Genomic DNA, 24,434 nt, shown 5'->3' with positions numbered 1-24,434 from the left:
GGAGGAGAGCAGAGCTGGCTTGATATCTATCACTCCAAACACACAGTCTCAGCCCGTGATTTGATTATTATTTACAGTCCAAAGTCAAGGAAATGGGAGATTCCAGATTCTAGACTTCTGGGCTTTCAGACACGGAGACCAGCAGGACTCCAGTCACTTATCCAACTCCTCCCCCAGGGACCTCCACTCCACTCTCCAGGATTTCTTTTTATTCAACTTTGCTCATTGCTGCAGGGCAACCCCAAGAATTACAGCCTTTGGATTTTGCACAGGTAACTGGGTTGGGGCTGCAGGTGGGACCAAGGGGACAGGAGGGAGTTAGAGAAAGCAGGGAGAGGGGGCTGTGGGTCTCAGGATCGACTGGATAGGAAGAGATATAAAAAGACAGCTTGGAGATTTAATTAATGGCCAAGTGGAAATTTCAGACTCTCTTCACTGAACTGGATTCGGGTTGAAATAGGGCAGCCAAACCTCGGTCACAGCGGAGGCTCGCTCAGCCTCATCCCCAGTCCCATAGTGAGCCCCCGCCTCGCCTCAGTCCCAACCACATTAGAAATACCATCTTCTTCCTTAACCCCCAAACAGCTTCAACTCCCAAGTCAACATGAGTCTTAACAAAAGCCCCAAATTAACTCTCTTCTGTTTCCAACTTCAGGGCCAAGCTGAAGTGTTGACCCTGATCAAAGGAGGGGATGCAAACTCAACTGCACCCCCGATTTTACACCCAATCCTACTCACATATTCAGCTCCAACTTTACCTTCACCTTCATTCGCACATTCACCCCAACCCCAGCCCAAAGACCAATCCTGATCCCAATTCCAACCTCTGCTGCAAACCCAGGCCCATTCCCATTCCTCTCCCTAACCCTTGGCTCATCCTCAACCCGGACTTCTCTCACCTCAACATCAGCCCTGACTTCAGCTCCAACCTCCCCCTGCCCCTAACTCCATCCCTAGCCTGGTCTCTGGCCCTTCCTCCATTTCAGAGTTGGTCCAAGGATGTCGATGAAATATGAAGATCTCCAGTCCTTGGAGAGTGAGAAGAAAAAACAGGGTTCTAGAAATGGTAAGAGGAAAGGAGAAATGGTGTCTCCTAAAATACTTTTGTTGATATGTTTAGAAGGATTTGTGCCATCATGGTATATCTGCACCTCTACCATGTGCACTGTAGGGTCCCCCACTCAGGGGGTTCCAGTATCAAGAGGATTCAGAATCCTCTGAAGGACAAGATCAGGGTGCACCAAAGCAGTCCTGCTATACTCTGGGGAAGGTCATGAGCATTTATACTGGGAGGGTGAATAGTCATGTTTGGGAGAAAAACTTTGGCTAACCTGACAATGCAGATAAGCACGAGCCTGCTGAGGGCCTGGCTGCCCCAGCGCACTCTGTGTCCTCCTGCCCCTTGTCCCAGGCCCGATGATAAGACCTTAAATATTGCCATGGTGTTGACATAGGGATGAGGGGCCCAGGTGACTGCATGAGGGGTCAGATGCCTTGGCATCTCCTGCATCACAACCTCTCCCCAGCTTTCCCTGCACCACCCTTCATCCCTGACAGGTCCCTGTGGCCCTCTCCTCCTCCCCTGTGTCTCTCCTGTCCTCAACCTCCATGTCCTGATGTCCTCTCCTCTTGCAGGGCTGCCTTCTCTCCCAGCCTTCCTGCAGCATTTCTGCTCTGGACCCTGCCCCCTTCTGCTCACTCTGGGCCTCATCCTTCTCCTGATGATTGGCATCATTGTGATTGGATCCAAAAGTGAGTGTCACGGGACAGGCAGGGATGGGGGCAATTGTGGGTATGGTAATCCAGGCACTGATGATGATCATGGTGGATAAAGATGGCTGGTCACTGTCCCTGCCATCTGGTTATTCGGGGTTAGAAATGTGCTCTGTTACTTACTCATGGGTAATGTAGTCCAAGTGCCTGAGTGTCCTCCTCTGCAAGCTTGGATAACAACAGAGCCTGTCCCTTTAAGTCGGGTGGCTGTGAGGACCCAATGAGCCAATGTATGTCCCTTGCCCTGCTCAGTGTCAGCACAGAGAGGACTGACCAAGCTTAATACTCATGGTCCCACCTGTCTGATCAGGTGCCAAGATTCAGAGTGATGTGGAGACCCTGAGAACAACGTTCAGCAACTTCACTTCCAACACAGTGTCTGAGGTCCAGGCACTGCACTTCCAGGGTGAGCCTGGCTGGAAGGGGCTCCGGAATGGAGGGGTCATGGTGGGGGAGAGGGGAGCTCAATCCTGAACACTGAGCCTCCATGTCCTCCAGGTGGCAGTTTACAAGCAACAATAACATCTCTGAAAGCTGTGGTGGAAAACCAGGAGCAGGAACTGCAGGCAGGTGAGAGGCTCCTCCAGGAGTGAGTGTGCAAGGGTGGGGGCTGGGCTCTCAGGACAGATGTGGGGTGGGAGCAGCCAGGGTGCTGAGTGCCCTCCCCTCCAGCCCGCAGCTTGAATGACAAGGTGTTTTCTCTGGAGATAAAGCTGGAGACACAGCAGCAGCAACTCCAAGCAGGTCAGGCCCCTTCTCCCTGCCCCTGGGCCTGATGTGGTGGGAGGGCATGGGGGGCCCTCAGCGGGACCCCCTGCATTGTCCCCACTGCCCTCTGTGTGTCCCAGGTTATTCTGAAATGCTCCTGAGAATGCAGCAGCTGGTCAGAGACCTGCACACCCTGCACTGTCATATGGCTGCGCTCCAGAGCAATGGTGAGTGGTGTGTGGGGCAGCGCCTGGCCCCATATCTTGCTCATGTCTGGCAGCACATCAGATCCTCCTCTCTTTCCATTTCAGACTCTCAAAATGCCTGCTGCCCCGTTGGCTGGCTGGAGTATGAAGGCAGCTGCTACTGGTTCTCCAGTTCTGGGAAGCCCTGGCCCGAGGCTGAGAAGTACTGCCAGCTGGAGAATGCCCACCTGGTTGTCATCAACTCCAGAGAGGAGCAGGTGAGGGCTCAGGTCTGAGCTCAGGTCCCGAGAACTGGCCCCGCTAAAGAAATGGTTCTCCGCTCTTGCTGCACACGGGCATCACCAGGGAGCTTTAAAACCATGCGATGTGAGCCACACCCTGAGGGATTTATAATCATGGGCCACACATGACATGTCAGCAAGGACAGACCAAAGAGAGAACCAAAGTCATCTCATAAGATTAGATTAGAGTCAAAAAATTCCTTTCACCTTGTGGTCAGTAGGTAGTGCAGCACATTGCTCAGGTGTGTGTGTGTGCGGATGCTGGTGTGAACAGACCTACCTCACTGCCAGCCATAGGTATAAAAGCCCAGCACTTACAGTTATGCACAGGACAGTGTACTTGAAAATGGAAATAAACAACTGTTTCTGATTTATGCATTTACTAGAGGCCTGGTACACAAAGATTTGTGCAGGGGGGTGGGGTGGGTGGGTGGGGCCCTCAGCCCCACCTGCACCCTCTCCAATCTAGGAGTTTCTGTCTGTCTTTGCAATCATATGAGTGAATTGTCTGAGACCCCAACCCAGTTTGGTTTGTTGCTCACAGAATAATAGAGGCATTCCCCCCCCCCCCCGCCGCATTTGCTTCATTGGTGGAGATTTCCTGGAAGTTTTAGGATATCTTCCCTTTAATTTTCCCCAGACACTCTGATTTTACTTATGTCTCTCACCTTTGCTTTCCCTGCATCCCCCACCGCAACCATACCTTGCTCCAGGCTCACTTTGCTCCAGAGTCTAGGATATCCATCTGCCACCAAAACTACAATTCCCAGCATTCCTTGTGCTCCCCCTGCTCTTGGTTTTCCCTTCCTGCTCTGTCTCTGTCCCATGGTCTCCCACTCTGCCAAGTCCTCCAAGCTGCCAACTCTCCATGTCTGCTCTCTACCCAGTGCCTGTGTATGCAAATTAACCACCATCTTTGTTGGGTTAATTTACATACCCACTCCTGATTGGCTGGTGAGTGTAGCGAAGGTATGGTCAATTTACATGTTTCTCTTTTATTATATAGGATAATACTACTAGAGGCCCAGTGCACAGATTTGTGCACTGGTGGGGTCCCTCAGCCTGGCCTGTGCCCTCTCTCAATCTGGGACCCCTCGGGGGATGTAGTAGTGTGTGAAGTGGCTGGCAGCTGGGGAGGAGCCCAAGTCCAGGCTGGGCTCTGCACTGCTCCGCTCATCCTAGCCCCGCTGTGCCTGCTGCTGCTTGGTAGCACTGCTGCGGAGGCGGGAGAGGCTAGCACCGCTGCAGCTGTGCTCACCAGTCATGAGCCCAGTGTCTGGCTCCTGTCGGTCAGCTGAGTGGCACTCACACTTTGGGGGCACACTGACCACCAGAGGGCAGCTCCTTCATTGAGCATCTGCCCCCTGGAGGTCAGTGTGTGAAATAGTGACCGGCTGGTTGTTCGGTTGTTCTATCAACCGGTTGCATAGAGTTTTATATATATAAATACTATTATTATGTTAGAGTGTATTCTTTCTACTTATACAAAGAGTTTGTTGTTTAACCGTATGCTGTGTTTTGCTGGCAGGAGCCTCATATCATACACCCGTGTTTACTGTACCCCTTTTGTGTATCCTTTCTTCTTGTGTTTGATTTTATCATCTCTTGTGGTTTTGTAGAGTAACACACCATATAGACTGATAGCCCAGGAGCAATAGGCTACAGCCAAGGTGTGCGGTAGGCTACCCCCTCCCAGGTTGTTAAGTGCACTCTATGATGTTCGCACAATGATGGAATCACCAGTCTCTGTTACTGAAGCAGAGCATGACAGAAATTGGCCTGGGCATTGGGATAAACATCCCAAATCTCCTCAGATGATATAACGTACATGTAACGTTTAGAACTCCTAGTCCAAGGAATCGGTTGGGATGGGGAGAAGACATTGTTGTCATTCTGTCGTCCCAGTTTTTTGTCCAGGCGCACATAGGCTCCTCCTACACCTGGATGGGCCTCAGCGACCGTGAAGGAGCCTGGAAATGGGTGGATGGAACAGACTATGAGACCAACTTCAAGTGAGTACTCCTGCTTCCTGTGCTCTTCCTCCCCTTTCAGTTCTACTCCTCCAGGATCCGACCTACAGCCTCTTCTCCTCAGCCCTCACTCTGCTCCATCTGACTTTCCCAACTTGCCGTGTCCTCCCCCCTCAGGAACTGGAAGCCAGGACAGCCAGACGACTGGCAGGGGCACGGGCTCGGTGGAGGTGAGGACTGTGCCCACTTCCACCCGGATGGCAAATGGAATGACGACGCCTGCCAGAGGCTCTACCGCTGGGCCTGTGAGGCCAGCATTAGCAAGTCCAGATAGGGGTGTTTCTTAGAGCTGTTTCCTGTGGACCATTGAGCCATGGAAATGGCAGGGATGGGGGAGGGAGTCTTCCCCAGACACCCCTAATAAGGTCTCTGTGGGAGAGAAACAAGCTCTGGGAGATTGGAGCATTGCCATCATTTTGAGTTTTTTTTTCTCCTTAACTTTCAAAGATTATATAGAGTTCCTAAGGTGCTTTTAAAAATTAAATTTCAGCCCTAACCAGTTTGGCTCAGTGGATAGAGCGTCGGATTGCGGACTGAAAGGTCCCAGGTTCGATTTCGGTTAGAGGAATGTACCGTGGGTGTGGTCACATCCCCAATAGGGGGTATGCAGGAGGCGGCTGATTGATGTTTCTCTCTCATCGATGTTTCTAACTCTCTATCTCTCTCCCTTCCTCTCTGTAAAAAAAATTAATAAAATATTTTTTAAAAATTAAATTTCAGCTTTATTGAGGTATAATTGACATATAAAACTTTAAGTTACCTAAGTATTCATGGTGGTGATCATATATATATATATATATATATATATATATATATATATATATATATATAGTAAAGGAAAGATCCCATCTAGTTAATGAACACATATATAATCTCACGTATTTATCTTTTTTGTACGAATACTTAAGTTCTATTTTCTTAGCAAATTACACTTATACTATATAGTGTTATCCACTATATACAGTGTCATCAACTATAGTCACCATGTCTTACATTAGATCCTCAGACCTATTCATTTTATAACTGAAAATGTGTACCCTTTTACCAACCTTTCCATATTTTATACCCCCACCGCCCAGGCAACCACTTTTCTACTATTTCTTACTATGAATTTGATATTTTCAGATTCCACGTATAAGTGATGCCATGCAGTATTTGTCTTTCTTGGTCTGGCTTATTTCACTTGGTATAATGCCCTCAAAGTCCATTCATGTTGTGGCAAATGGCAGGATTTCTTTCTACTCGTGACTTAATAATGTTTCATTGCTCATATGTACCACATCTTCCCTATCTATTCATCCATTGATGAACACTTAGGTTGTTCCCATATCTAGGCTATTGTTAATAATACTGCAATGAACATGGGATGCAGATATACCATTGTCATTTCACTTGCATATATTCCCAGAAGTGGGATTGTTTGATCACTTGGTAGTTCTATTTTTAATTTTTGCAGATAGCTCCATAGTATTTTCCATAGTGGTTGCACCAATTTACATTCCCACCTGTAGTATATAAGAGTTTCCTTTTTCTGAAACTGATTTGGCTCAGTGGATAGAGTATCAGCTTGGGGACTGAAAGGTCCCAGGTTTGATTCCGGTCAAGGGCATGTACCCTGGTTACGGGGACATCCCCAGTTGGGGGTGTGCAAGAGGCAGCTGATAGATGTTTCTCTCTCATCGATGTTTCTGACTATCCCTCTCTCTTCCTCTCTGTAAAAAATCAATAAAATATATATTTTAAAAAAGAGTTCCCTTTCCCTATAAGATTTGTAACCTTAAAAGTAAACTTTATTGATATACAATTCTTACGCAGTAAAATGAACTCCTTGAAAGAGTAGAGATGACTTTTGACAAACATAAATACCTAGGTAACTACCACTCCAACAAGGTGTAGAAAATTTCCTTCACCCCCAAAAATCTCCCAGAATTTCATATAAATGAAACCACACAGTATATACTCTTTTGTGAAACCTTATGCATTTCACACAGACTAATTTTTAGCAACCATAAAATAACAGAATGAGGAAGGTAGGTGAGGCCTTGGAAAGTCCTATGTTATAATGAATGGAGCATTTTCTTTCCTATAGATTGAGTTCCATTATTTTCTGTCACTTAAAGCTGTTTAAACTTAGGGTGATAAAGAAAGATGACTCTTTAACTTTTTTGAATATCCCAAAGTTGTTAGTAGAAGCAGATAACACCCCCAGTTGTATTGGTTAGCTATTGTTAACAATCCACCCCAATTAGCGGCTTAAAACAATAACTATCTGTTATAGCCAATGAGTCTATAGATCAGCTGGGTGTTTTTGGTCTGGGAAGATTTGACTCACCTTAGCTCAGTGGTTCTCAATCTTGCTAATGCCGCGACCCTTTAATGCAGTTCCTCATGCTGTGGTGACCCCCAACCATAAAGTTATTTTCATTGCTACTTCATAACTGTAATTTTGATACTGTTATGAATCATAAATATCTGATATGCAGGATGTCTTAGGTAACTCCTCTGAAAGGGTCATTCAACCCCCAAAGGCGTCACGTCCCACAGGTTGAGAACCACTGCTTTAGCTGGTCTCATTCATGCATTTGAGGCCAGCTGGTGGGCTGACTGGGAGCTGGTCTAGGACAGCCTCACTTCCATGTCTGACATTTGGCTGACTACGGGCTGGGACAATGCGGGTGACTGGGCCATTTTTAGGCTAGCTTGGGCTGATTCGCATTATGCCTTTGGGCAGGGTTCCAAAGAGTAACTGGGAGAGTGCAAGGACTCTGCAGTCTTAGTTCTGTAACTGAAGCATCACTTCTGTTAACTCCTGTTGGCCAAAATCACAAGGCAGCCCCACTTCTAGGAGTCAGGAAATAGAACAGCTTCTGATGGGAGGAGCTACAAAATGACATTGTGGAGAGAATGGATGTAGGGAGGCATGGAGATTGTTATGTTTTTCAATAAATTTGGCACACAGGGGAAGCATATTGGGACATCCCGTAAAGAACCAGTCCATAACTAAGGGCTCCCACTACGAGAGGCCAGGACCCATGCATTGTGGTATTACTTGCACCCAGACAACTGCCTGGCATATAGAAAGGTGTTAATTAAAATTAATTAACAATCAGTTGGCATGGCTCAGTGGCTGAACATTAACCTTGGAACCAGAAGTTCACAGTTCGATTCCCGGTCAGGGCCTATGCCTGAGTTACAGGCTCCATCCCCAGTTTGGGGTGTGCAACAGGCAGCTGATCAATGATTCTCTCTCATCGTTGATGTTCCTATCTCTCTCTCCCATTCCTTTCCTCTCTGAAATCAATAAAAATATTTTTAATATAAGAGGTTGATATCAGAGGGAAGGTATGGGGAGGACAAAATTATCCCCTGGAGGCAGCACAACTTCACTTTTCTCTGCCCACCAGCATCACATGAAAATCATCAGAGTGGGTGCTTGATGAATCACTGAGAACCTTCTTCATGCAGGTCCCATACTGCCAGAAGCTCTTTCAGTGACTGAACCTCACAGGCAGCTAGAATGCCCAGGCAGTGGAAGCAGATCTTGGCATGTCGTAGGCCTTTTGCTGACCTGTTCCTGGGCTTGGTGATGTTGGAAGCCAGATTTGGTGCCCATCTTGACCTCTCCTATGCACACCCAGGCCCAACAGAGGCAACCACAAATGGTGGATTGCTTTGTTGCTCCAAACAAGTAACCCAGGGCCAGCCACAGACAGCATCTGACATTGACATGCACCAGAGTCCCTCCCAGGATGTCCCAGAAGAAACACATCCAGTGGTGGGCTTCAGACTACATCAGAGCAGGACCCAAAAGCATCATATTCAAAGGGAGGCCTCAGAAGGCAGCAGATCCTGCTGTGGTGAATTCCATTTAATGTGGTTAGTACCCAGACAGCATCTCACACTCTATGGTTGAGATTAATTCTCACAGTCAGCCAGCCTAAGGTTCAAGTCTATACATAGAGGGGCCAAGAGCAATAAAAACTCAACTACAACAGGATAGCTTATATAACCCACACAAGGAACATTCATAGAGCACCTTGCTCAGCTTATAAGGGAGACTGTGTGACTGAGTCCCACAGAACAACTACTACATAAGACCGCCATACCGAGACTGGGAGTAATAGCAGACCTGCCTAATGCATAGAAACAAATACATAGAGGCAGCCAAAATGGGGAGACAAACCTGCCAGCATTGCTAAATGGTTAGAGCATCAGCTCACACACTAAAGGGTTGTGGGTTTGATTCCTGGTCAAGGGCATGTACCTGGGTTACAGGTTCAATCCTGGCCCCATTAGGAGCACAGGTGGGAGACAAGCAATTGATTTCTCTCTCTCTCTCACAATGGTGCTTCTCTCTCTCTCTTCCCCCACCCCACTCCCTTCCACTCTCTTTAAAAATTAGTGGAAAAAATATCCTTGGGTGAGTATTAACAACACCAACAAAAAATTAAAAATGGGGAGACAAAAACATCCCCAAATAAAAGAACCAGGAGAAATTCCCAGAAAAAGAACTAAATGAAGTGGAAACAAGCAATCTACCAGATATAAAGTTCAAAACAACGATTATAAGGATGCTCGAGGAACTTAGGGCAAGAACGGATGAACTCAGTGAGAACATAAACAAAGAGATAGTAAGCACAAAAGAGCACATAGAAACCATGATAAAGAACCAGTCAGAAGTGAAGAATGCAATATCTGAAATGAAGAATTACACTTCAAAAGGAGGTATTAACTATGGGTTAGGTGTAGCAGATTATCAAATCAGTGATTTGGAAGACAAGGTAGCAGGAAACATCCAATCAGAACAGAAAAAATAATAATTAAAAAAATAAGGATAATATAAGAGAGCTCTGGGACACCATAAAGGATAACAGTTTCCACATTATAGAGGTACCAGAAGGAGAAGAAAGGGAGCAAGAAATTGAGAACCTTTTTGAAGGAATAATGACGGAAAACTTCTTGAACCCGGTGAAGGAAAGGAAAGGTTACTTCCAGGAACGTGGCAAGGGAGTCAGGCTTTGGGAGGAGAGGCTTACCAAACAGAACTACAGCAGGGATTCAAAGGAAAATTCTCCAAGATTACCCATGTGGACAAGTTTTTTCAGTTTGCCCGTGATGGCAAAACATTGCTTCTCTCACACTATTACCATGTTCACAAAATGTGATGACATAGCTTTAAGCATCATCACTGCAAAAGTCAGGAATAAGTTGCATTTTCTAGGAGTCAGTGGTATGTGGAAAATGCTCGAAGTTTAATTTATTTTGGAGATTAGAAGGTGAACTATGGAGCCCACATGCTAGTTGTCAGCCCCACCTTCACAATACATCCAAAATCAACACTTCTCATCACCTCCAAGCTTATGTCACCATCATCTATCTCCTAGGTATTACAATAGCTCCTTATATGGACTTTTGGTTCTACTGTTGACCCTTTTCATGAAATCCACAAGATAGCAGTCACATAGTAAAGTTAACATATAGGCCATGTCATTCAATCCTCTGCTCTGACCCCTCCAAAGTCTTCCCCCTAACGTGGAGAAAACAAGTCCTCAAAAAGAACCTACAAGACCCTAAAGAATTGCTGACCCATGTTATTTCTGTATGACTCATCTATTCTTCTATCAAGCTCACTTCTCTATAGAATCTCTGACAAAGAGATGATCCTTGAAACACCAGACATGCTTTCACCCCAGGGCCTTTGCACGTGCTTTGCCCTCTATCTAAAAAACCTTCCTACTGGAGCTTCTCATGGCATATGCCCTCACCTCCTTCAGGCTTTTGTTCAGCTATCACTTTCTCAGTAAGGTCTTTCTTGACTCCCAATACTTTTTTGTTTGTTTGTTAATTTAAGACCTTTATTAAATGGAGCTTGCAGTTTGTTGACTTTTGAAAAAAATCAAGTTGTAAACTTTTTAAAAAATGAGATTTAATTAAAAATATATATATTTTATTGATTTTTTTTTTTATGGAGAGGAAAGGAGAATTATAGAAAGTTAGAAACATCGATCAGCTGCCTCCTGCACACCTCCTACTGGGGATGTGCCCGCAACCAAGGTATACGTCCTTGACCTGAATCATACCTGGGACCTTTCAGTCCACAGGCTGACTCTCTATCCACTGGGCCAAACTGGTTTCAGCTCAAATTATAAACTTTTCTTACAAATTAAAAACAAGGTTCTTGAAAATCTCAACTTTACCAGATATGAAACAATTTAACAACCTTTAAAAGTGTAGTGAGAAAAACCAGGCTTATAAAAAGCAAGCACATGTGCCATTACCTGAAATAGATATCTTTAGATAAAAATAATAAAATCGCATGCTATATGGATAATGCAGATAGTTCTAGGTATCTGATCAATGGGCAAAAAGCAAGCATTTGAGAGCTTCAGTTTTAATTTTTTGTTCCTTTCTTATTGCTGAGATGTCATATTAATTTATTCTTGTGGATGACTAAACTAGCTAATAGTAGAGATGGTAAGTCAGCATTTACTCAGCCCCTCCCTGCTCAGCTTTTGAAGCAGACAAGTTCTCAGCTGGTGGATCAGCTACTTTGGTCCCCTTGCCATTTTGTGCTTTAGGATGGTCATTGAAGTGGCAGTGGGACCAACTTGGAGGAGGCTGCTGAGTTTGGGTCTCATCTCCTGAATATTCTTTATCTTCTTCATTGCATCCTCTGTAGGCTGTCATTTAAAAAATATATTTTATTGATTTTTTTTTTTTTAACAGAGAGGAAGTGAGAGGGATAGAGAGTTAAAAACATCGATCAGCTGCCTCCTGCACACTCCCTACTGGGGATGTGCCTGCAACCAAGGTACATGCCCTTGACCAGAATCAAACCTGGGACCCCTGAGTCTTCAGGTCAACGCTCTATCCACTGAGTCAAACCAGTTAGCGCTGTAGGCTGTCATTTGGGAAGAGGGCCCCTGTGGAGTCGTGGTCTATGGCCCCTATACATGTTCTGTAGCACTGGTTCTACCTGTTCTCTTGCACCCTGGATGTCAGCATCCTCCATCACTTGTTCCTGCACAGGAGGGTTGGGATACTGTGGTGGATGCCCATAGGGTCTCTACAGGTAGTAAGGCGGGAACTATCGCTTGTGGTAGGACAGGTGCTGCGGGCATGGCCTTCAGGAGTGCTGTCCGATCCCTCATGCCTTTCCCCACTCTGACTATTCTGTTAATTCTGCTGGCAATTGCCTGGAGGACCCCTTTGATACCTTATTGATGGCCTATGAAGAACTGACCCATCTCACTTCATTGCTATATTTTCCTCAATAGCACTTACCACCATGTAAATTATATATATATTTACTCATTTATTGTATCTGTCACCCACCAGAATGGAAGTGCTATGAGGGCCGGGACCACTTTTATCTGCTCACAGTTCACACTGCTCTCCCTTTGCCTAGATGCGTGTCTGGGAGGGAAAATCCTGTGTACAAGCCCTTTAAAAAAGTGGCTTTGTCCCTGGACGGTTCAGGTCTCTGGCTACTAGAAGCACTCATGCTGATTGGTGCGGTGGCTATTGCCAGTTCTGGCTGTCCAGGTTTGTGTGCCCTGCCTGGTTTTCATGCCTCTCTTCTCTCTGGGGGAACCCTCCCCTCCCTTGGCCTGCTGCTCCTGGGTGCTGGGCCAGTACCCATTGGCTCCCCGCCTTTCCTACAAGTTGTTTTTAAAAAATACATTTTACTGATTTTTTACAGAGAGGAAGGGAGAGGGACAGAGAGCTAGAAACGTCGATGAGAGAGAAACATCGACCAGCTGCCTCTTGAACACCCCTCACCGGACACACAACCAAGGTACATGCCCTTGACTGGAATCGAACCTGGGACCCTTCAGTCCACAGAACAATGCTCTATCGACTGAGCCAAACCGGATTCGGCCTTTCCTACCAGTTTTGAGGAAATCTCTGCCTTTCCCTGTTTAAAAGTCTCTTCTTCAGCCAGTCTTCAGCTGGTATTTCAGGGTTGATTATTCCCCATTTAGGTCAGTTCTACTTAAATTCTGGGAGGAGGTGGGAGAAAGGTCCACCTACTCCTCTGCCATCTTCCAATCCCCTCTCCCATGGGTCTATGGGAACTGAATGGTTAATGTGATGCTCAATCAAAGCTTGTTCCTGTTCCAAGATACTCCTGTCCCTATCTGGCCAGGTATGTTACTGTCCTTAACCCTCTTCCCTCCTCCTTTTTTTTTTTTAATTATAATAAAACTTTATTGTTCAAATTATTACAGGTGTTCCTCCCCCCCCAATAGCTCTCCTACACCTGATTCCCCACCCTACCCCATGCCCTTACCCCTGCCACTGTCTTCATCAATAGGTGTAAGATTTTTGTCCAATCTCTTTGTGTACCCCTCACACCCCCTTCACCCTGAGAATTGTTAGTCCAATCCCTTTCTATGTCCCTGATTCTATTATATTCACCAGTCCATTTTGTTCTTCAGATTTTTTATTCACTTGATTTTTAGATTCACTTGTTGGTAGATATGTATTTGATGTCTTTTTGTTGTTCATAATTTTTACCTTTACCTTTTTCTTCTTCTTCTTTTCTTCTTAAAGAATACCCTTCAGCATTTCATGTAATTCTTGTTTGGTGGTGATGAACTCCTTTAACTTTTTCTTGTCTGTGAAGCTCTTTATCTGACCTTCAATTCTGAATGATAGCTTTTCTGGGTAGAGTACTCTTGATTGTAGGTTCTTGCTGTTCATCACTTTGAATATTTCTTGCCACTCCCTTCTGGCCTGCATAGTTTCTGTTGAGAAATCAGCTGACAGTTGTATGGGTATTCCCTTGTAGGTAACTAGCTGTTTTTTTCTTGCTGCTTGTAAGATTCTCTCTTTGTCTTTTGCCCTTGGCATTTTAATTATGATGTGTCTTTGTGTGGTCCTCTTTGGATTCCTCTTGTTTGGGGTTCTGTGCAGTTCCTGAACTTGTAGGTCTATTTCTTTCACCACGTAGGGAAAGTTTTCTGTCATTATTTATTCCAATAGGCCTTCAATGTCCTGCTCTCTCTCTTCTTCTGGCACCCCAAAAATCAGGATGTTGGTACTCTTAAAGCCATCCCAGAGGCTCCTTATGCTATCCTCACACTTGGATTCTTCTTTCTGCCTCTCTCGTTGGGTGTTTTTTGCTTCCTCATATTCCAGTACTTGGTTTGACTCTTGGGGTACGTTGATCTACAGTTGAGTTTCTGAATATTCTTTATTTTGGACAGTGTATGCTTAATTTCTGACTGGTTCTTTTCCATTTTTTTTTATATTCTCATTAATGTCTTTGAAGGTCTCACAAATCTTCTTGGAGGTCTAATCAAGTGTCTCAAAGATTTTTAGAATATTCTTGAGTAACCTTATAAATGTGATTCTGAACTCTGTCTCATCCAGCAGTTTACTTTCCTCCATCTCTCCCATTCATGACATGCTTCTGTGTCTCCTCATTGGGCTGTCTCCCTGTGTTGATGGAGTGGCTATGTGTGGTCGGTGACCTATTGGGGCCAGTAGCTCAGCTTCCCCAATCACCTGAGGTGGTTGCTCTGTGTACACCCTTTTGTGGGCTGAGTGCAAAGACTTGGTGTAATTAAGCCTTGATTGCTGTTGGTACACTGGGAGGAATTGACCTCCAGGCCAGTTGACTGTGAGGACCCACTGTGTCTATAATGGAAGATCTGCTGCATTGGAGACATGCTTATGGTGCAGGCCTTGTTTCAGTGGGGCTTCGGTGCGCACTGAGTCTGCCTCTTGAATGTGTCACTGATGGATGTAAGGAGTTGAAATCTGGTGTCTCACACTGACCACTAGGTACACAAGCTTCTGCATCTTCAATGGGGTGCAGTTCAGCTACTGTCTGAGGCCAATCTACAGGAGCTACTGTGACAACCACAGTCCTCCGCTCCCTGCTTGGAGCTTGGAGGTTTTGGAGCTGTCTGCACTAGGTTTTAAGTTTGCTAAGTAATACTGCAATAGAGGAGGCCATTCATATGCAAAAGCCGCTGCTTGGAGTTTGGGTAAGTTTGTAGATTGTGCAGGGCGGAGTCTCAGGGTGCAGTCTCAGGGTGTCACTAGGCTAGGGCATGGCAAACAGCAATGGCTGCCCATCAGCCATCTCTGCCTTTCTGCCCGCGTCCCCGCATCTTAAGCCCCGGAACAGCAAACAATTATTCTTGCGCTCAGCTCTGTAAGCAAGCCACCCTCACTTTCTGACCCGATGGCAGACAGTCCAGCTTCTCCCGAGAAACTGGATTTCAGAGAGATTGGGAGCTTGTTTCCTTCGAGTTGAAGAAAGCAATGCCCGCCTCCAACCAGGATCCACCGTCAGCCCATTTTGCACGCGCGCCCCTGTATCTCAGTTTTTCAGCGCTTGTGCCCTGAATCTCTTTTCTCTTTCAGTCTAGTTGTAGAGCTTCCATTCAGCCAGCTTTCCCATGGTTCTGGGTGATAGACGTTTGTCTTTTAGTTGTAGTTTTGTAATTGTTGTGCCCTGCACTAGTTTAGATGTTTACCTATGCCGCCATCTTGAATCTCCCATCTCTTCCCTCCTTCTTGAAATAGTAAGCAGAACTAGGCCAGAGCTGGGGCAGCTTGGTGGTTCATGAACCGGAAGAAGCTTAGATGCCAGGAACTTGGGTTACAATTGAGGAAGAACTGAGAAAATGGCTCCTGTGGATCTGTACGTGCAATGGTGGAGACAGCATCATCTCTGGAAAGTGCAGATGCAGGAAGTGAAATGTGGTATGGGGCAAAGAAGAAGGAACAGACTGCACCTGTGGACCCCTCTGGGAGGGGTTCCTCTTCACAATGGCAACAATGAGGAAGTCCAGGAGCTCAAGAGAAGATGAAAAGGACCAGACACACCCAGGATGGATGGGGTTGGGGAGGGGGGAGCAAGCTGGCCCTATATATAGCTTCTTCACTCACATAATCTCTGCCGGGGTTCCAATTATGATTGACTTCCAAAGTTGAGGGAAAGGTAGATCCCAGGTGACTGACTCCTAAAATTTTAGACACAGAGACCAGCAGGACTCCAGCTACTGACCTGACTCCTCCTCAGGCACCTCTACTCCAGTCTGCAGGATTTTGTTTGACCCAACTTGACTCATTGCTGCAGCGAACCCAAGAATCACAGCCTCCAGACTTTGCACAGGTAACCTGGGGGTGCAGGTGAGACAAAGGGGGCAGGGAGGGAATTAGAGAAAGCAGGGAGAGGGGGCTGTGGGTCTGAAGGGGGACTGAATAGGAAGAGATATAAAAGGGTAGCTCGGAGATTCAATGACCTGGTGGAGATTTTAGACTCTATTGACTTAATTAGATTGGGGTTGCCTCACCTCTAGCGCAGTTTCAGCCCCATCTTCAGCCTCCTGTCTAGATGCAGCTCTAACTTCATTACAAACACCAGTGCCAACCCAACTCTTCTCAATTTCCAACATCAGCACCTAATGTAGTCCCACTCCCCCCATGGCATCAACACCAGTATTGTTGTTGGAACCTGATCCTACGAGGAGGCATAACTTTAATTGCATCCCCAATGTAAGACCCAATGCTAGTAATACCTCTAGCTTCAACTTTACCTTTATCTTCAATCTCACAGTCGAGTCATCCCAAGCCCAAACCAATCCTAACCTCACTTCCAACCTCTACTGCAAACCCGGGCCCATTCCCAGTTGTATCCCTAAGCCCTGGTTTATCCTCAGCCTGAACTTCTTCCCTTACCTCAGCTCCAACCTAGTCCCAGCCTCCCCTGTCTCCTGTCTCCAGCCTAGCTGGTCACTGGCCCTGCCTCCATTTCAGCTCGGGCAGCCTCAGCGTTGGTCCAAGGATGTCTATGAAGTATGAAGACCTTCAGTCCTTGGAGAGTGAGAAGAAAAGCCAAGGTTTTAGAAACAGTAAGGGGAAAGGAGAAACGGTGTCTCCTCAAATACTCTGTTAATATGTTTAGAAGGATTTCTGCTGTCACGGTATATCTGTACCTCTACCATGTACATCGCTGGAGTCCCCCACATTGCGGGTGTCTGGTGCTAGTGCCTGGTTGTTGCCATATGAAGAGGATTCAGGAAGGACAGGATCAGGGTGGACCAAAGCCATCCTGGCTGCCTATACTCTGGGGAAGGGTATGAGCTTTTGCACTGGGGGAGTGAACAGTCGTGTTTGGAATGGAAACATTTGTAAACTTGACAATATAGATAAGCACGAGCCTGCTGAGAGCCTGGCTGCCCCAGTGCACTCTGGGTCCTCCTGCGCCCTGTCCCAGCCCTGATGATAAGACCTTAAATATTGCCATGGTGTTGACATAGGGATGAGGGGCCCAGGTGACTGCAGGAGGCGTCAAGTGCCTGGGCATCTCTTGCACCACAACCTCTCCCCAGCTTTCCCTACACCACCCTTCATCCCTGACAGGTCCCTGTGGCCCTCTCCTCCCCTGTGTCTCTCCTATCCTCCACCTCCATGTCCTGATGTCCTCTCCTCTTGCAGGGCTGCCTCCTCTCCCAGCCTTCCTGCAGCATCTCTGCTCTGGACCCTGCCCCCTTCTGCTCACTCTGGGCCTCATCCTTCTTCTGATGATTGGCATCATTGTAATTGGGTCCAAAAGTGAGTGCCACAGGATGGGCAGGGATGGGGGCAATAGTGGGTACGGTAATCCAGGCACTGATGATGATCATGGTGGGTTAACGACTGCTGGCTCTGTTACTTACTCATGGGTAATGTAGTCCAAGTGCCTGAGTATCCTCCTCTGCAAGCTTGGATAACAACAGAGCCTGTCCCTTCAAGTCGGGTACCTGTGAGGACCCAATGAGCCAATGTATGTCCAGTGCCCTGCTCAGTGCCAGCACAGAGAGGACTGACCAAGCTTAGTACTCATGGTCCCACCTTCCCGATCAGGTGCCAGGATTCAGAGTGATGTGGAGACCCTGAGAGCAAATTTCAGCAACTTCACTTCCAAGATGGTGGCTGAGTTCCAGGCACTGCACTCCCAGGGTGAGCCTGGCTGGAAGGGGCTCTGGATGGGAGGGGTCATGGTTGGGGGGAGGGAAACTGAATCCTGAGCACTTAGCCCCCATGTCCTCCAGGTGGCAGTTTGCAAGCAACAATAACATCTCTGAAAGCTGTGGTGGAAAACCAGGATCAGGAACTGCAGACAGGTGAGAGGCTCCTCCAGGAGGGTGTGTGCAAGGGTCTGGGCTGGGCTCTCTGGACAGAGGTGGGGTGGGAGCAGCCAGGGTGCTGAGTGCCCTCCCCTCCAGCCCGCAGCTTGAATGACACAGTGTTTTCTCTGGGGAGCAAGCTAGAGAGGGAGCAGCAGCAACTCCAAGCAGGTCAGCCTCTTCTTCCTGCCCCTGGGCCTGATGTGGTGGGAGGGCATGGGGGGCCCTCAGAGGGGCCCCTGCATTATCCCCACTGCCCTCTGTGTGTCCCAGGTTATTCTGAAATGCTCCTGAGAGTCCAGCAGCTGGTCAAAGACCTGCACACCCTGCACTGTAAGATGGCTGCGCTCCAAAGCAATGGTGAGTGGTGTTTAGGCAGCGCTTGGCCCCATATCCTGCCCATGTGTCCCTGAGCAGCATCTCAGAACCTCCCCACTCCACCTCAGACTCTCAAGATGCCTGCTGCCCCATTGGCTGGCTGGAGCATGGCGGCAGCTGCTACTGGTTTTCTCCCTTTCGAATGTCCTGGTCCGAGGCTCAGTGGTCCTGCCAGCTGCAGAATGCCCATGTGGTGGTCGTGGGCTCCCAGAATGAGCAGGTGAGAACTGGGAGAGTTTGTTTGGGAGAATGGTTGGTTTATTTGAAGTCATCGCCCTCATCTCTCCACAGAAGTTTCTTGAGCAACACATGTACCCTGTGGACACCTGGATTGGCCTTACTTACCAACCTGGTCTCTGGACATGGGTGGACGGGACAGACTATAAGACCGGCTTCAAGTGAGTGTGTGTGTGTGCTCTGTACCCTGTTCCTTTGGCCTGGGCCTGCTATCCCTGCTGGGGACTTTTGAGGGCAAAAGGGACTCCTCTGCTTGGCTGAGAGTCTGGCTTCCATGGCCCACATCCATCTGCTCTCCTTAGGAACTGGAGTCCAGGGCAACCAGATAATTGGTACTACCATGGGCAAGAGGACTGCGCCCACCTCAGAACTGATGGCCAGTGGAATGATAACATCTGCATGACACCCTTCTGCTGGGTCTGCGAGACAGAGCTGAACAGAACCAGCTCCTAGTCTCCTCTTTCGTAATTTATTTCCTGAATGCGTTCACCTGCTGAGGGAAGCTGGCCTTGGGGATTCTTCTATCGGGGGGGTGAGGAGGGAAGGGCTCCTGCATCACACAAGGGGTTTTCATCTAGGATATTAAGGAAAGGGGAGAGGATGATGTGTGAGGAATGCAGAATGATGTCTGATGGGGTGGGTAGATAAAAAACCATGCCACTCTTCGCAATTTGCAGATTGTTTTTGTCAACTTTTTTTTTCGAATAAAAAAAGAGAAAGATACTAAACATTTTATGTAATCTGGTTATTGGGGGTTAGGAATGTGCTGTGGCTTGTTAGGACTAGGAAGACTTGGGCAGGCAGCAGGGCATTGGGAAAACTGTATGAGATTGGGGCCAGATGGGGTGATGTGTGCTGTATAGGGCAGGGAGCTCGGCTCTCTGAGTCTCAGCTGTGAAGCAGAATTGTCGCTGGGACCAGCCTCTTCCCAGAGCTTCTCAGAACAGAGCCACCCCTGTGTGTCGAGTGCTTTCAGAGCTTCAGGTGAAACTTCTTGGTGTGGGTTGCTCACATTACAGTGAAGAGAAGCAGCATCCACAGGCAACAACAACAGTGAATCAAAGCTGAGGCCGCTGCTGGCTCATGCTGGGGGTTTTGCTAAAATCTCCCAAAGGTTACCAACCCTGATCTGCAGAGCTGACCTTTGCATGCTCCATATTGTTGCTAAGCAGCCTGAGTCCCAGCATTAGCAGCAGCTGGCCATATCTTGAATAAACGGACTCTTTGCTCTAGAGGCAGACACTATTTCTATTTTCCAAGGCTGTTAGCTATACAAATATTCTTGAAAAGACAGTTGAGAATGCAGGTGGTCAGTGACTCTGCTCATAAGATGTGAGCATTTTCTTCCCAAATGTGAGCATTTTCTTCCCAAACCCTGAAGATGCAGTTCTCCTACAAGACACACACACACACACACACACACACACACACACACACTCACACACACATGCATCAAAACAATGTTTGGTGATCAATGTTTCCATATTCTGTCTCACTTAGAAATTATCCAAGTGTCCAAAGGTTGCCTACTAATTGATTTTAAAACTATTTATTAAAAATGTTTTTTTTAAATATTTTTATTTATTTCAGAGAGGAAGGGAGAAGGAGATATAGAAACATCAATGATGAGAGAGAATCACTGATTGGCTGCCTCCCGCATGCCCTCTACCAGGGACCAGGCCCCAAACTCAGGCTTGTGCCCTGACTGGGAACTCACCACAGAGACACATCAGCTGGGCTTGCTTTGATTCAGGTCTTAAAGTTAGCAAAGGATCTTGAAAACTGTATTTCAGCTGATACACCATAGAAAGAAATTGTTATCAACGGAATTTTTTAAAGATTGTAATTAAGTTTAATAATTTTTTTCAAATATTAAATGCTTATATTACACTCCATACTGATCAAATTAGGAAAAAGATATATAGCTGTTTATAAGCCAAAAGAATTATTGAACCAATTTGATCACGGAGAGTTAGATTTAAGGAGAAATGCTTTTAAGCAAATGATTTCTGTGAGAATGATGTTTCTACAAGTTTGAACATTTAGCATATCTAAAGTTGTTTCTTTTAGCAGATTTTTAGGACAATTAGATATGTGCAAGTGTGTTAGTAATCCAGAACATCCTTTATTCTCACACCATGAGAAATAAAGACTCTTCTTATTTTAGTCACAAAAGGAGTCTGCAGCTGCCTGGCTGGAGTGTTGAGTGTTGAGTGTTGAGTGTTGAGTGTTGACCTGTGAACCAGGAGGTCATAGTTTCATTCCCAGTGAGGTCACACGCACATGTTGCAGGCTCAATCCCCAGAGTGGGGCATGCAGGGGTCAGCCTATCAATGGTTATCTCTCATCATTGATGTTTTATCTCCCTCTCCCTCTCCCTTCCTCTCTGAAATCAATAATATATATATATATATATATATATATATATATATATATATATATATATATATATATATATGAGTTTACAGCTTCCATTCTACAACTTCAGCCTTGGGTCCAAAGTAAACACAGAAATACAAGGACTCATTAGTCCCCGGAAGTGAGGCAGGTACTGGGAAGAAAGTGAGGCAGGGACTGGGAGGAGGGCACAATGGCAATTCAAGGTGGCACAGCGATACATAAACCAGGGTGCGGCACCTCTTGTGACTTTAAGGCTCGCTTACTACCTCGCAAGAGTACTCCTTTAAGAAGTCTGTTCTTAATTTTTGGAAACCTCCCTAACTGGCCCTCAAATTATGCAAATGGACCCTCTATAATGCAAGGGTCCTCTTCCACACCAAGCTGCCATCTGAGTGGCCAGTGGCACAAGTCCATGATGAAGATGCAACAAGCATTTTCTAATTGAAATGGACACAACGGATTCTGTTTCTCATCAGGCATCTATGTGAAACCCCAACGTATGTGAAGTAACTTTACAGTGTGCAGTGTGAAAGTAGATGATCACGTGAAGAAGAATCTTACTCAACTTGTGGGAGAGCAATACTGTAAGGCAACAGACGGGCTGACTGTTGAAGCAGGTACACCCCACCCCCACCCCTTTTTTTTTAAATAAGTCTTTATTGTTCAGATTATTATAGGTGTTCCTCTTCCCCCTTGCCCCACAATAGCTCCCCTCCACCTAATTCCCAACCCCACCCCATGCCCTTACCCCTGCCACTGTCTTCATCCATAATATAAGATTTTTGTCCAATCTCTTCCCGTCCCCCTCAAACTCCCTTCCCCCTGAGAATTGTTAGTCCATTCCCTTTCTATGTCCCTAATTCTATTGTATTCACCAGTCCATTTTGTTCTTCAGATGTTTTTTTCACTTGATTTTTAGATTCACTTGTTGGTAGGTATGTATTTGATGTTTTTCTGTTGTTCATAATTTTTACCTTTACCTTTTTCTTCTTCTTCCTCTTCTTAAAGAATACCCTTCAGCATTTCATGTAATCCTGGTTTGGTGGTGATGAACTCCTTTAACTTTTTCTTGTCTGTGAAGCTCTTTATCTGACCTTCAATTCTGAATGATAGCTTTTCTGGGTAGAGTAATCTTGGTTGTATTAGATAGGTTCTTGCTGTTCATCACTTTGAATATTTCTTGCCACTCCCTTCTGGCCTGCATAGTTTCTGTTGAGAAATCAGCTGACAGTCGTATGGGTACTCCTTTGTAGGTAACTAGCTGTTTTTGTCTTGCTGCTTGTAAGATTCTCTCTTTGTCTTTTGCTCTTGGCATTTTAATTATGATGTGACTTGGTGTGGTCCTCTTTGAATTCCTCTTGTTTGGGGTTCTGTGCAGTTCCTGAACTTGTAGGTCTATTTCTTTCACCAGGTAGGGAAACTTTTCTGTCATTATTTCTTCCAATAGGCCTTCAATGTCCTGCTCTCTCTCTTCTTCTGGCACCCCAAAAATCTGGATGTTGGTACGCTTAAAGCTGTCCCAGAGGCTCCTTATGCTATCCTCACACTTTTGGATTCTTCTTTCTGCCTCTCTGGTTGGGTGTATTTTTCTTCCTCATATTCCAGAACTTTGATTTGACTCTTGGGGTACATTGAATATTCTTTATTTTGGACAGTGTATGCTTAATTTTTGACTGGTTCTTTTCCTTTTATTTATTTATTTATTTTTTGTATTCTCATTAAGGCCCTTGAAGGTCTCACAAATCTTCTTGGAGATCTCATCAAGTGTCTCAAAGATTTTTAGAATATTCTTGAGTAACCTTATAAATGTGATTCTGAACTCTGTCTCATCCAGCAGTTTACTTTCCTCCATCTCTCCCATTCATGACATGCTTCTGTGTCTCCTCATTGGGCTGTCTCCCTGTGTTGATGGAGTGGCTATGTGTGGTCGGTGACCTATTGGGGCCAGTAGCTCAGCTTCCCCAATCACCTGAGGTGGTTGCTCTGTGTACACCCTTTTGTGGGCTGAGTGCAAAGACTTGGTGTAATTAAGCCTTGATTGCTGTTGGTACACTGGGAGGAATTGACCTCCAGGCCAGTTGACTGTGAGGGCCCACTGTGTCTATAAAGAAAGATCTGCTGTGATGGAGACATGCTTATTGTGCAGGCCTTGTTTCAGTGGGGCTTCGGTGCGCACTGAATCTGCCTCCCGAATGTGTCACTTATGGATGTGAGGAGTTGAAATCTGGTGTCTCACACTGACCACTAGGTACACTGGCTTCTGGATCTTCAATGGGGTTCAGTTCAGCTACTGTCTGAGGCCAATCTACAGGAGATACAGCTAGAACCACAGTCCTCTCCTCCCTGCTTGGAGCTAGGAGGCTTTGGAGCTGTCTGCCCTAGGTTTCAAGTTTGCTAGGTTAAACTGCAATAGAGGAGGCCATTCATAAGCAAAAGCCACTGCTTGGAGCTTGGTGTGTTTGTAGATTGTGCAGGGTGGAGTCTCAGGGTGCAGTCTCAGGGCATCACTTGGCTAGGGCATGGCAAACAGCAATGGCTGCCCATCAGCCTTCTCTGCTTTTCTGCCCGCATCCTTGTATCTCGTGCCTAGGAACAGCAAACAATTATTCTTGCGCTCAGCTCTGTAAGCAAGCCACCCTCACTTTCTGACCCGATGGCAGACAGTCCAGCTTCACCTCAGAACCTGGATTTCAGAGAGATTGGGAGCTTGTCTCCTTTGAGTTGAAGAAAGCAATACCCGCCTCCAACCAAGATCCACCGTCAGCCCATTTTGCACGCGCGCCCCTGTATCTCAGTTTTTCAGCGCTTGTGCCCTGAATCTCTTTTCTCTTTCAATCTAGTTGTAGAGCTTCCATTCAGCCAGCTTTCCCATGGTTCTGGGTGATGGACGTTTGTCTTTTAGTTGTAGTTTTGTAATTGTTGTGCCCGGCAGTAGTTTAGATGTTTACCCATGCCGCCATCTTGAATCTCCCATCTCTTCCCTCCTTCTTGAAATAGTGAGCAGAACTAGGCCAGAGCTGGGGGAGCTTGATGGTTCAGACCCCGGAGGAAGCTTAGATGCCAGAAACTTGGGTTACGATTGAGGAAGAACTGAGAAAAATGCTCCTCTGGATCTGGGTGTGCAATGGTGGAGACAGCATTATCTCTGGGAAGTGTGGATGCAGGAAGTGAAATGTGGTGTAGGGCAAAGAAGAAGTAACAGACTGCCCCTTGGACCCCTCTGGGAGGGGTTCGTCTTCTCCATGGCAACAATGAGGAAGTCAAGGAGCTCAACAGAAGATGAAAAGGACC

At 46.4% G+C, this 24,434-nt stretch overlaps 2 protein-coding genes across 2 annotated transcripts; both read left to right on the top strand.

Annotated features, from left to right (window-relative positions):
* Positions 1 to 3: 3 nt before the first annotated feature.
* Positions 4 to 5,702, top strand: LOC311611306 (C-type lectin domain family 10 member A-like). Its single transcript, XM_084863337.1, has 10 exons — positions 4 to 272; positions 987 to 1,066; positions 1,636 to 1,752; positions 2,084 to 2,179; positions 2,272 to 2,343; positions 2,446 to 2,517; positions 2,622 to 2,708; positions 2,793 to 2,944; positions 4,874 to 4,980; positions 5,116 to 5,702. The coding sequence occupies exons 2-10, from the start codon at positions 1,000 to 1,002 to the stop codon at positions 5,270 to 5,272; spliced, it is 927 nt and encodes a 308-aa protein (XP_084719463.1). The 5' UTR covers positions 4 to 272; positions 987 to 999; the 3' UTR covers positions 5,273 to 5,702.
* Positions 5,703 to 15,915: 10,213 nt separating this feature from the next.
* Positions 15,916 to 19,196, top strand: LOC311610854 (C-type lectin domain family 10 member A-like; the record flags this gene model as incomplete). The annotated part of the gene is made up of 9 exons (XM_084862364.1): positions 15,916 to 16,132; positions 16,777 to 16,871; positions 17,458 to 17,574; positions 17,866 to 17,961; positions 18,054 to 18,125; positions 18,228 to 18,488; positions 18,575 to 18,726; positions 18,798 to 18,904; positions 19,046 to 19,196. The coding sequence occupies exons 2-9, from the start codon at positions 16,805 to 16,807 to the stop codon at positions 19,194 to 19,196; spliced, it is 1,023 nt and encodes a 340-aa protein (XP_084718490.1). The 5' UTR covers positions 15,916 to 16,132; positions 16,777 to 16,804.
* Between the last annotated feature and the right edge of the window lie 5,238 nt (positions 19,197 to 24,434).

This window comes from Pipistrellus hanaki, assembly GCF_964339955.1.
Source record: "Pipistrellus hanaki genome assembly, chromosome: 16".
NCBI classification, from domain to species: domain Eukaryota; kingdom Metazoa; phylum Chordata; class Mammalia; order Chiroptera; family Vespertilionidae; genus Pipistrellus; species Pipistrellus hanaki.
This window is presented reverse-complemented; position numbering and strand designations above follow the sequence as displayed.